Source organism: Monodelphis domestica, chromosome 8, assembly GCF_027887165.1.
Source record: "Monodelphis domestica isolate mMonDom1 chromosome 8, mMonDom1.pri, whole genome shotgun sequence".
In the NCBI taxonomy this organism is placed as follows: domain Eukaryota; kingdom Metazoa; phylum Chordata; class Mammalia; order Didelphimorphia; family Didelphidae; genus Monodelphis; species Monodelphis domestica.
In genome coordinates this window covers 90,058,855-90,071,569 of record NC_077234.1, presented here as the reverse complement: position 1 = coordinate 90,071,569, position 12,715 = coordinate 90,058,855, and the positions used below count along the sequence as shown (strand labels likewise).

The 12,715-nt window shown below is 37.4% G+C and overlaps 1 protein-coding gene across 3 annotated transcripts in view; it reads right to left on the bottom strand.

Moving 5' to 3' along the window:
• LOC103099050 (alpha-aspartyl dipeptidase-like) overlaps positions 1–12,715 on the bottom strand; it is a 43,444-nt gene that overhangs the window by 17,679 nt on the left and 13,050 nt on the right. For 2 of the 3 annotated variants that reach the window (XM_056807897.1, XM_007501906.2), the window contains exons 4-6: positions 9,386–9,465; positions 7,262–7,435; positions 4,834–4,893 (exon numbers count right to left, since the gene is read on the bottom strand). In XM_056807897.1, coding sequence (XP_056663875.1) covers positions 4,834–4,893; positions 7,262–7,435; positions 9,386–9,465 — 314 coding nt within the window. Of the gene's footprint in view, positions 1–2,931; positions 4,894–7,261; positions 7,436–9,385; positions 9,466–12,715 lie in introns of those variants that run through there. The other variant, XM_056807896.1, reaches the window with a different exon arrangement.

Genomic DNA, 12,715 nt, shown 5'->3' with positions numbered 1-12,715 from the left:
CATGTTTGGGAGATGTTCTGATAAAGGAGGGCTACAAGAATATCAAAACTCCTGGTGTGAACAATAAATACCTTTACTTTCAAAGCTTCCCCATCTAAAACTTGCAGTGGTTCTTGGACAAGATATGCCTATTTGACTTGGTACAAAATGACTCTCTGGGACCTACTTCACTGACATCAATATCAGTTGACATGGGATTATAGCTGTGATGGCCATAATCTTCTGTCTTTATCTTTACCCTCAAATTTTTGGTTGAATGGTTCTTCAGAACGAGAGTTTCATTTTGCTTCTCAATTATGGATATCTGCCTGGATCATTTTTTGTCTTCACTATAGCCCTCATTCTATGAACTTTTCGTTAAATTTCTATGTGACAATCACATTCTAGAACTTATCAATGCAGCATCCCATAATTGCAACCATGAAAGTTCGACAAAGAAGCAGCCTAATTCAGAGAATTAATGCATGCCTATCTAAAACTTTATCCATTTAAGATAGATAGCTATAATTTGAAGAAGATGGCATCTCAGTTGACCCCTAACATATTATGCATGATTTACAAAAATACATTGTAGTTTATGCCCTGGAGATTTTATACAATGAATAATTTTCATTTGATAATGTGTATAAATCCACCCAGTTAAATGTTATTGTATAAGGGAAAAATACACCTCAGTAAATACTGTATCTTGTGTGGATGTTTAAAAATAACTCTAGAGAATATAAATATAGTAATGGAATAAAAATTTATATTAAATTTAGTCAACTAACAATGTCTTAATAAAGGAATAAAATTATTAGCAAAAGGATTAAATTGGTTGAGTTGTGAATATGTAGAAAAATTATTTTGAAATAATTTAAAAATCATCGATAGTTTCTGAGATGAATAATGGTGGACACAGATAATAATTTAGTTATTCAGAATAGCAGAAGAAATGTAGCCTTCTGGATCTTAATTCAGCACACCAGTGGCAGTTAAGAGATGAGAAGTTACAATGAGATCGCTAGTCAACAGGTGAAAAAAGGATAAAGATTCTTTAGTCTAAATGTATTCTAGTTAAAAGATTCATATATGCAATATTGCAACCATTCACAGAATTTACTGTAACTACTTGCCAAAATCACTTTGGGGATCTTTACTTATTCAATCATGAGGAGTCTTTCAAACCCCCCTTAATTTTTTAAACATAACACAATGAGAATAATAGTCAGATTTTAAATTCCTCTGCAATTATGCTATGTTGGAAAAGAATAAAAATATTCTTTTCCTGTTCAGCATTCAAGTTCTTGACTTATAGAGCCTCCTTTAAGCTACAGATGTACTAAGTATTGTCAGTAAGTGTCTTTGTTTTTATAGCCTGAAAGGTCTACCTGAGAGCAGAGTGTTAAGGGGTGGCTACCACCCCAGGAGCTCTATCAGGAGCCGTATGAGAAAGACCACAGATCAGAGTCCCATGAAACTCCTTAAAACACGTTTGTTTAAAAAGATCAAGAATATAGAGGGAAATAATGAAAAAAATGTGAAGAATGGTGGCCTAGCAGTGCCGGATCTTAAACTGTACTATTAAGCAGTGGTCATCAAAACAACATGGTACTGGCTAAAGGTAAAAGAGTAGACCAATGGAACAGACTAGGGGTAAATGACCTCAGCAAGATAGTTAACTATCCTTCACCTATGCCAACTTCCCCTCTCATCTATTCCTTAACTCTATCCCTCCCGTCCCACTGTCAGTGTCCATTCTTTCAATTGTGCCCTCTGGAATTCCTCCACCATAATAAACAAATTTTCCTTTATTCTGAATCTCTTTTCCCTCAAAAAAATTTTTTTAATCCTTATCTTCTGTCTTAGAACCAATATTGTATATTGGTTCTGAGGCAGAAGAACAGGAAAGGCTATGGGGTACAGCTAGAAAGTATCTGAGGCCAAATTTGAACCCAGGACCTCCCTTCTCTAAGGAAGTCTCAGTCCATTGAGCCACCTAGCTACCCCCTTCACTCCTTTTTAATTGAACTCAGAGGAACCTGACTTTCCCCAGATGACACTGCATCCCTGGCCATCTTCTCTAGTGTTGTTGGCACTGTCTGTAGTACCCACATACTAGCCCTAGAATGAGAGTCTAAGACCTCACTGCTGTCCTCTGCTAGAAGCATCCCTTCCTCAAAGATGCCTTTGCTTCCTTCAAGTCAACCCTAACCTCTCTTGCTCATCTGTATTTATTCTGTTCACATATGTACATTTTTTCTATTACATTTTCTCTACCAATAGAATGTAAACTTCAGAGAAGAGACTGTTGACTCTCCAAGTGCTGGCATCTTTACACTTTATACTTAAAAATGAAGATTTTAATAAAAGCAACTATTTCACATGACGTGCACTGGTTTAGATTATCTTGATTCCAATAGGCTCATTATCTTAACCAATCATCCTAATAATTTTTTATATTTAACACAGACTACATTAAAGTCACTGATTGCACATATATTGTCACTATATGACATATAATGCTTCGGTAATGGTACTTCCATGGACCCATGATCTTACAGATGTGGGTTCCACCCTCTGCTGGGTCAGACAACCCAGATACCCATCTTGTTTTATTCTTACTGATGTCTTCCTACAAATTAACCCCAGGAGATCCACCCAATGTGACTGGGGCTTTCCTCTGCGTCTATTCACATTCCTGGAGCTCTAATGCAGAATTCAAACTATCTGCCACCCTTCACTCGCCACTTCCTTTTTTGGGGCAATACTATCACCCAAATGACTTTTTTAAACTTTTTTTTGTCACAATTTGTCATTGGAAGTGTACTTCCACCTATTTGGGTCCATTGTACCTTGCTCTAGTTGTCTTACAATTTTTAATTCCTCGAAGATTATGATATTTTGTCAAGACAGAAGGAAAGAAAAAAGGAGAAAAAAAGAGACTATAGATATAGCAATCAATGGGCCTTTATTAAACTCTACAGCATGCTGAGCACTATGTTAGGACACATAAATGTAAAGCAAAACATTAAACAATCTCTGCTTTCAAGGAACTTACTCTAAAGGGAGAGAGAACATGAACAAATACAAAATAAATTAAAATTCATTATAACTAGAGGAGGGAGACCCTTACTAAAAACCCTATGTGGGGGCACCGTGGCTCAGAGGATTGAGAGCCAGGCCCACTGACAAGAGGTCCTAGGTTCAAATTCAGCCTCAGACAGTTCCTAGATGGGTGACCCTGGACAAGTCACCTAACCCTTACTGTTCTTCTACCTTGAATCCAATACACAGTATTGATTCTAAGACAGAAGGTAAGGATTCAAAAAACAAACAAAAATAAACGCACTATGGAATTTTCCAAATGCAATTCAGCTTTCTCTATCTGGGCCCAGGTTCAACACACACCTTCAAAGTTTGACCATAAGATAAGTACCAATGACTCTATCCAACTTCCTCTCCGTCTGGATGACAGTCTAACCTTGAGGCTAAATTCTTGTGTAGTTATGGATCATATGTAGGAGGTTCTGCATAATCGGAAGCTTGATAACACATGTCCTGCCCAAACAAGAACATGTGAAAGGTCTTCCGATCACTGGAGAATCCCTGTTCTACTTGGATTTTCAACTGGAAATAGTCTGTGATAGTAGTAAGCAACTTCAGCAAAAATCAGTACTCTTCCCATTGTACAACTCAATAAAGAGGTCGCTATTTTTTAAATAATGGACTGTTGGTGCATGGCAGGCACCTTGTTGAAGGTCCCTAATTTTTTCTAATATTTCTGACTTTTGGATAGCTTGAGAATTCCTCAAAAATCTCACAATTACTCTACCTTCTGAGCAGACTTCTGAATATGCTTGGTCTAAATTCAGCTGCATTTCCCAAAATTTCTACTTTATCTCCCAGCACACGAGGGGCTACAATATTCATGGTAGCCTCACTGTCATTAATAGGGAAAAGGGTTAGTTCCAAATTTCTGAAAGATCATCTCCATGGTTTTTGTTTACTTGTTTGCTTTTCTGTTTCTTCCTTAAGTCTCCAGGAGATAAGACCAAACAACTAGTTCCTAGCTTTCTACAAGCTTGTTTTTTTTTTTACTCTATTGCTTACCTCATTATCAGAAAGTATTGTTCTATCTCCTCAGCCATAAAACTTTACAAATGAATTTACAGCCTAAAACTGCTGCCTTTGGCTGGTTTATGATTCTGTTTTGAAATAGCTCTGGGGGAGGTGCTTTCACTGATTAAATGTATATAACAAAAGTTGATAGTTCAGTTGAATGTCCGTTCCCTTATTTACTCTCTATATTTTTAGTTTTAATTGTACCACATCTTTATCCTTTCTTATAATTTGGTGTTGAATTTTATCTTTTTAACTCATTTGGAAATAATTCCTATATCAGTGACCAGTCATTTCCTTCTGCCTCACCCCTTCCTAAACCTATTTTGCCTTTTGACTTCCCCAGTGCCTGATACACAAAAAGCATTTAATAAAGCTCTTCCTAACTATCCAGTCCATCAGCCTTGCTTCAGTCCTAACTTGATGACTGACCAGTTGTTGTTTTCTGGGAAGAAAGCTAGTTTTCTTACTTTTGTTTCCCTGGCAGTATCTCTTCATCACTTGTAAAGAAAACTGATTTTCTTCTTGGAGTGTAATTTAAAGTGCTTCTAGTCTTAGATTCTAGGCTGAAGCAAATGAAAAGTGGAGCAGTGGAAGAAAAAAAATGTAGAGGAAAGATGAGAGAGGCAAACACAAAATCAGGTAAAGCCCTTGGATGGTAGCTATGCATAGGGTCTTATCTTTAGCTTCCCACTGTTGAAATTGGCTGTAGAAGCAAAAAGCAGACAATACCAGCACTGGAGGGGTGTGTGGCTCCTCGTGATACTGAAGAATCCGTGCTTCACGCGTCTCCTAGGGAAGGGAAACATTTTTTTAAAGGGAAAGCTAACACTGGTGGATCCAATGAGTGTTTCCATTTATTTCTAACTTTCCCTGCCCCACAGTTGCATCTAATTTACTTAACTTCTTGTTTACCTTAATCTACTGGAGAAGGAACTGGCAAACTACTCCAGAATCTTTACACAGTATGGTCCATGGGGTCATGAAGAGTCAGACATGACTAATAGTAACAAGATGTCTATGAGTTTCCTTAGTCCTTTTGGCTTAGAGGAACAAAAGGCCTCAGGTGTCAGTGGTGAGGGACTGTCATTAATAAACTACTTATGGAAGGATGCCTGGAATCTGGGAAAGGTTATCGGAAAGCCTCAAATGACTTCCCTCAGGTAGCCCTTGTGAAGCTGTTCTCTTTTCATTATCACCTTTAGGTGCTCAGATAATGCTTGCTTCACATTATGCTCTGGTACCCACAAAATGTAATGTTTTTGAATACTATATGCAACTAAAATGAAGTTTCTCATGCCTTGCTACTGGAGCTTTCCTCACCTGCCAAACAAGCATATTTATCCTTGCCATCAATTAAAGCACCTGGGGAGAAGCAGCAGTAATAGAAAGGGATATTGGGTTGAGAGTCCTGACTATATAAGGCACCAGCCTTAAAGCCTTGGGTAGTCACTCAACTGGAGTCTGTTTTCTCCTCTGTAAATACTTTGGTTTTTATAGGCCTTAGAGTGTTAACTAAATAAAGATGATCATCTATTAACCAAGGCCTTTTGTACATATTACTCTTATGGACCACTGCCAGTGAACGTGTATATTCTGTGAATTTTAAAATCTCCATCTTGCTTGGTCTTGCACCCAGGATTGTGCACACCCACACTACACGGGCATGTGCTAGTCAATGACAAATCAGAAATAACTAACTGCCCACCTGGGCTGTCCCTAAGCCAAGCTTGAGTCACCACTGGCACTTGTGAGGCACAGGAAGTGAGGTAGGGAACAGCCTCTGGAATTCGCTTACTTCCTGTGAACAGAGCTAGATGCCAGTTGGTGCTAGGAGCTTGAGCAGGGAGAAGGCCCACAGACAGCTTTCCTTCAGATCGGTCATGGGCATGGGTCATTCCAGTCAAGGACTGATTTTCCTTTCTACTTTGGCCTTAGGGCCTTATCTTCCTCTGGCTCTGGCCAGAAGGTTGAGTTAACCTTTCCCCTTTCTCCTTTCTCCTTCTCCCTTTTCTTACTCCCATTGTGATTAAACCACCATAAATTCCATTCTGACTTGAGTGTTTTATTTTAGGAATTTCATAAGTAAATTCCTTGGCGACCATAGTTTTAATATTATAACAATCTTTAAAGGTGATGTTTTCCCCACAACAATTCTCAGGATGCATTGGGAAAGGTTTTAAACTCAAACAAATGAAAACATTTTAAGAAAAAGTATTATGTTGGCAGCTAGGTAGCTCAATGGATTAAAGAGCCAGTCCTAGAGACTAGAGGTTTGGGGTTCAAACCTTGTCTCAGAAACTTCCTAGATGTGTGACCCACTGCCTAGTCATTACCACTCTTCTGCCTTAAAACTAAAAGTATTGATTCTAAGGTAAAAGGGAAGGGTTTAAAATATTTGCAGAAAAAGCATCAAGTCCCTGAAAGTCATCAGTTTTCATCAAATGGAAATTTTCTTTTGGTAAAACATCATGTCTATCAGATAGAAATGCTTATTGCTATGCCAGATAAGGAAATGAGTTAAGAGAGAAGCAGATGCCACTTTGGTGACCTCTGTATCTGTGGATCTCAGTCTCTGTAATGAATGTCAAGTTCACTGAAGTCCTTACCTATACATTATTTACAGACTGCTGACTAAGGGCTGAGAGCAGATGAACTTTGTTCTTTAGGACAGAGCTAATGATTACCACTTCAAAAACTATCCATTGGTTTTTTGTTGTTGTTGTTTTGCATAATACTCCTAAAGGCAAGGAATAAACACCCAATTCATTTAATGTTTTGTTATTTTTAACTTATAGTAATTCAAGAAATTGTTTATGATTAAGAAGTTGTACAAACTACAAACTCCCCAGAACAAATAAAAGTGCTTTTCTTTTCAAAAGCATTTTGATATCCAGGAGGGCAGTTATTCTACTTTTCTTTCAATTTGCCCCAGTAGCTTGCTTATCCTCAAAGGAGTGGGAGGACAGGGAATGGAAGCAGGACAACACAAGAGAGTTTCTCTTATAATCCTTTTGGGGGATAGCCCTCCTATTCTATGTTTCAAAATATCATCTCCCACATGGATTTCAAGCAATATCAGCAAGTACAAACTATATATGCCAAAAATCTACATTACAATTCCTTTAACAAATATAAGAATTTTTAGTGGAATACTTACACCCATATGTGTGCTGTTAACATCTGGATCCAAGTAGTGCGGATTGATATTAAAAGGAACAAATCCCAAAGCTTCTAATGATGGTGGGAATACAATTGGCATATCATTGGTTGTATTGATGCTGATGGTGGCTATGTTTGTTCCAGCACTAGATCCCATGTATGGAACACCTGCCTGAAAGATTCATTTAACTGATGTAAAAAAAACAAGTCATATATTGAGAAATAACTGTGGAGTCAAAAACTACTACCAAAAACAATCCTATAACAACATAGTTTTTAGGGACCTAGAGCACATACTCTTCTAGAAGTTTAGTCTGTAGTCTCTAAATGACAACAACTCTGAAGATAAAAGTATTTTCTGAGGAAGCAGAAACCCCTCCCTCTAAATACTTGGTCCAAGATATGAGGCTACTATAGTAGGAAATAAGGAAGAAAGGCTCCCTTTGAAGTAAGGATCTGATAGCCCTCGAGGAGAAAATCAAATTAACATTGGCACAGCATGTGTAACGAAAGCTGGCATGGATCACATCATTAGAGAGCCCCTTTTTTCAGACTCTAAGGCCCTTCATTGATTCAAATGCTCTGAACTGGGAACTGGAAAGGTAAATCTCAATTATGCATTCTTGTTACTTCTACCTCTGGTGCCTGGTGAATCCTACCTAATGACACTAGATGACTCAGCCTGCTGCATTTTTTAGTCAGTGTTCTTGGAGCCTTGGTAGTAGAAATTACAGTTAAGTTTGAATGAGGGCATACCCAATTTATGGAGCTCTTGCTTTTAGGTAACATGGAACAAATGCAAAAATATTTCCTACCCGTGGACAATCTGGGATCTACCAAAAACTTAAGAATAAAATTTTTACTTTTGGTCTGTCGAGAAGAAAGAAGGTCTCTCTGAGGTTACAGTTACACCAAGGCGATAAATAACAGTTGTGATCCTGAAGCTATCTGTAGCTTGGATCAGATCACATTTCTGTTTTTATTTGCACAAACTAAAAAGAAGTATTTCTCTTAAAGGAAAAAAAAAAGCACACACCAGACCCATGGTTATCCACAACTATCTTGAAGGGTAGGTGAGAATCAACATCTTCTCTCTTTATAGAAAAGGAAAAGAGAGAGGGGGTAGAGAAGTGACTAGAAACAGAGCAAAGGTTTAAGTTACACTATCACAAAACCTGACAAACTGGCTTCTAAGAGAACAAAGAGATGTTTTAAGAATTTAGGGCCTCAAGAAAAGTAGCACAGGGGTTCTCTCTTTTTTTTTATTGCAGAAGTACATTGCTCGAGTTACCGTGCAGGAAAGAAGCTTCCGGGCAGTACTTTTTTCTCTATTAAAGGAGAGAAAAATAGTGACATTTGATAATGACTCTTTTTCCTTTTCATTATTTTCTGGGCATTCCTCTTAAGATAACAGAAACTATTTAATCCTTAAGCAAGTTTAATAAGACCTATATTCCATGAAAGTGATCATTATATTCATACAAAGTCTTTTTTAGAGCCTTGGAGGTTGCTGAAAACATTCCAAATATCCCTGGGCTAACCACATCCTATTCTCTCCAGTCCTTCTTGCCCCAAGAGTCTGTTTTATAGAATCCACAAATCAAGGTAGTTTTGTAATCTACCTGGAATTCTTCACAATTTCTGTGTTACTTCTCATCTCAAATATAATAAACAGTTCACTTTGTCCACAGTATTTTGAAAATTCAGACTTCAAAATGCAACAGAGTCATCTAAAATTTTATTTCCTATAATTTGGATTATAATTATTTCCTATATTTTTACTATTATATATATTTAGTATCAGTTCTGAGACAGAAGGTAAGGGTTTTTAAAAAGCCTCTGTAAGGCCTTGCTAAAATGGTACCCAAATTATTCTTATATAATATCTCTTTGATCTGTCTTACCTCTATAAGCACACATAACAAATAATGCCACATCTATTATTAGTGCTAGAATGATTCCCATAGATTTGTTTGGTGATATTTAATTGGGCCTATGTGAAGAAATTAAAATGTTGTAGCTAATCTATTTTTCAAGGCAAAACAAGACATGGGAAAATATCAAGATATCATAGAATCACTTAATTCTAACAACCTTGGCTAATCAGTTAAGGTCTGCTTACATGTAGGACTCTTTCCCTGATCTCAGGAATCAGATTTAAATCATACAATGTTTTTAGAAGTCTGAAAGTATTACCACCACCTGTAGAAAAAGAACAAAAAACCCATTTTACTTTTCCTAAATAAAAATAGTGAAATTGTGATTCTTTCAATGTACTTTCAAAGTATAAATTATAAGCAAACAAGTATAGTCCATAAACAGTTTACAAAGACTGGGAATATATGAACAGAACTTAGTTATTGGTCTGGGAAATGAGAAAACCTAGAAGATAGTTGCATCCTGTCCGACTATAGCATTGAGAAAGAATCCACCCTGCCCTTGGTCCTTTGTCTCAGAGGTGAGAAGCAGATCTCTGTGAAGACCTTGACTGGGACGACCATCACCCTTGAAGTAGAGCCCAGTGACACCACTGAGAATGTCAAGGCAAAGATCTAGGACAAGGAAGGTATCTCCCTAGATCAGCAGAGGTTGATCTTTGCTGGCAATCAGCATTTACCTTCAGAAGGTAAATTTTTTAGTCTGAAGGGGTGGTAAAGAAAACCAAAGTGGTTACCAGCAATCGACATTTGACTGCCTATTTCATGCAAACTATGTCCAATCTGAAGGAAAACCAAGAAAAAGAGTAGGGGTTGGCCTTAGGAGAAAGAATTAGGGTTGGCCAAGCTAAAAGAGCTGATTCAGAGTATGTGTCTGAGAATAAGGTAACAAAATGATATCCATTGATAATGCTATTTTTAAATACAGTTCTAGAAACACTATAGATAAGTCAAAAGAGTAAAGAAAAGGGAATGATCAATTTCTCAAGTGCCTATATGTGCCAGGCATTGTCCTAAGAGCTTTACAAATATTTCATTTATCCATCAGTCCTGCCAAAAAACCTGTGAGAAAAAGAAATTTCATACCAAATAGTGACAGAATCTATAAAACTATCCACCTACTGAGCAATACAAAAACAATAAAACATTCTACTGAAAGAGTCTAAAACAACTGGAGAGATATTACTTGCTCATTGATGAGGAATAGGATTCAGTACCATACCAAACTATGGAAGGATTCGTTGATAGATCTAGAAGAAACAATAAGATTGATCTGGAAGAAAGGTCATGGAATTCAAGAGAAATAATGGGAGAAAAGAGTGGGAATAAAGGGAACCTAGCAGTACCAGATCTCAAAATATATTACAAAGCAGTAATTATCAAAATAACCAGAAAATTGTAAAAAAACAACAACTGAATGGAATATGGGAAGAGATTGGTTAGCCAAGACCCAGAAACAATGGAGCCTTGAAACTATAGTATGTGATAAATTCAAAGACATTAACTATAGGGGTATCTCATAAGGCAACAAAAATTATTGGGAAAACTGGAAAGCCTTCTGGCAGAAAACCTACATACAAACGGTCACATCATAAGCAATCCTGACTTTCTTATTCTTCCTCACTTGTGACACTCCATCTTCCAGCACTGTGCTTTACCCTGGCTATACCCCATGGCTTGAGTGCACTGCTTTTTCATTTTGGTCTTTTTAAAACTTGATCACACAACTGCTAATGCCTTGCCTTTTAAACACCTTGTATTTACCTTCATATTTATGCAGTATATGTTTTTGTGTTCTTGTTGTCTCTCCCTAAAGAATGTAAGCTCATAGCAAGCAGGTGTTTATTCATTCCTTGTATTTGTATTCCCTGCACCTTGTACAGTGCCTGGCACATAGTAAACAATCAATAAATGCATACAGATACACTGATTTATGCTTCACCAGAGAACCAAATGATAACTATGAATTTTCCATTTAATTGAAAATCTTTTAAAATCCTATTAAAATATCTGAATTTAAAATACCAAATAGTAAAATAAATCTTATACAACAAACTATTTTATGAAATAGTCACTTAGGTAAAAAATCTGGCAGCATAAGCCCAGTGTGGACCTTATAACCTATCAGAATTTTAACATTCCTATTATTGTTAAACTTTGATTAGGACATACCTTTCTAACTCAACATGAATTATATTTTATTCAAAAGGTTCTTCCCAGTATGTGGGCTTCCCAGATTTAGGGTTTCAAGTCAGCTGATTCCTTGTAGTTATGCTTCATCGAACAAGATGACCTCATACTTTCTTAACTGTAAGGTCCTTTATACCATACTTCCTTTAAAAAAAATTAAATTTTATTTATGTTTTCGATTAAAAATATTCCTTCTCAAAGTAATGAACTTTTGGATAAACATGGCAGCAATCTAGATGCAGGACTCTTCCTCTCCTCACTACCTACCAATACAGACTACCTCAAAAAGCCAAAAAAAAAAAAACCAAATTCATATGAACGAAGGGACTCTACAGTAGGGTGCAGCATTGAAGGTACATGGGATTTGGGCATTTCCACACCATAAGGGAGTGAAAAAGCTTCCACCAAAACGCAAGCTGATCCACTCTCCCCCACCCTACCTATGGAGCCAGAGTCAGAGTCAGTGTGCACTAGAATCAGTGAGTGAGCGAGGGGCACCTCTGGAGTGAGTGAGAGGCACCTCTGGGTCCCTGGCCGCTGAAACCACCAAGGACCTACCCCTGAGAGAAGCTAAACCTGAGGCCCCAGCAGGCTGAGGAGTGTAGTCCGTGGGCTCCAGCAGGGAGATAGCACAGAGGGGGGAAGCAAACAGAGGAAGCTTCAGAGACTCGAGAGCTGGGCTCAGTTAAAATCCTTGCTTCTTAGCTCCATACACAGAGAACCTGTCCATCTCACTCAGATTTTTAACTGGAAAGGGAAGGAAAAACCACCACAGTATTGGCAAACAGTGCCCAGGAACAACAACTTCCCAAAACCAAGAAAAACGGGATAACCCTGGATATTTTTACGGTGGAAAAATCCATGCTACAGAGGAAATAGAAAAGGAAATACAAATAAATGCACCAAAATATTCCCCCCAAAATGGAAATTGTCCCCAAGCTCTTCAAGAATTTAAATTGGAGCATATGAAAAAGATAGAAGCCTTCTGGCAAGTAAAGTGGAAAATAGTTCAAAAAGAAAATAACAGTTTAAAGGACAAGAATTGTCCTTTGGATAAACAGCTGGATAGACCAAACTGAAAAGGAAAACCAGTCCTTACAGACCAGAATTAGGCAGTTGGAAGCAAATGATCTTGCAAAACAGCAAGAATTAATAAAGGAAAGTCAAAAGACTGACAAAATAGAAGAAAACATAAAACATCTCACTGAAAAGATGACCGATCAGGAAAACAAAGCATGAAGAGACAATTTGAGAATCACTGGTCTACCTGAAAACCCAGAGATAAACAGAAATCTCGACTACAAGAAGTTATCTAAGAAAACTGC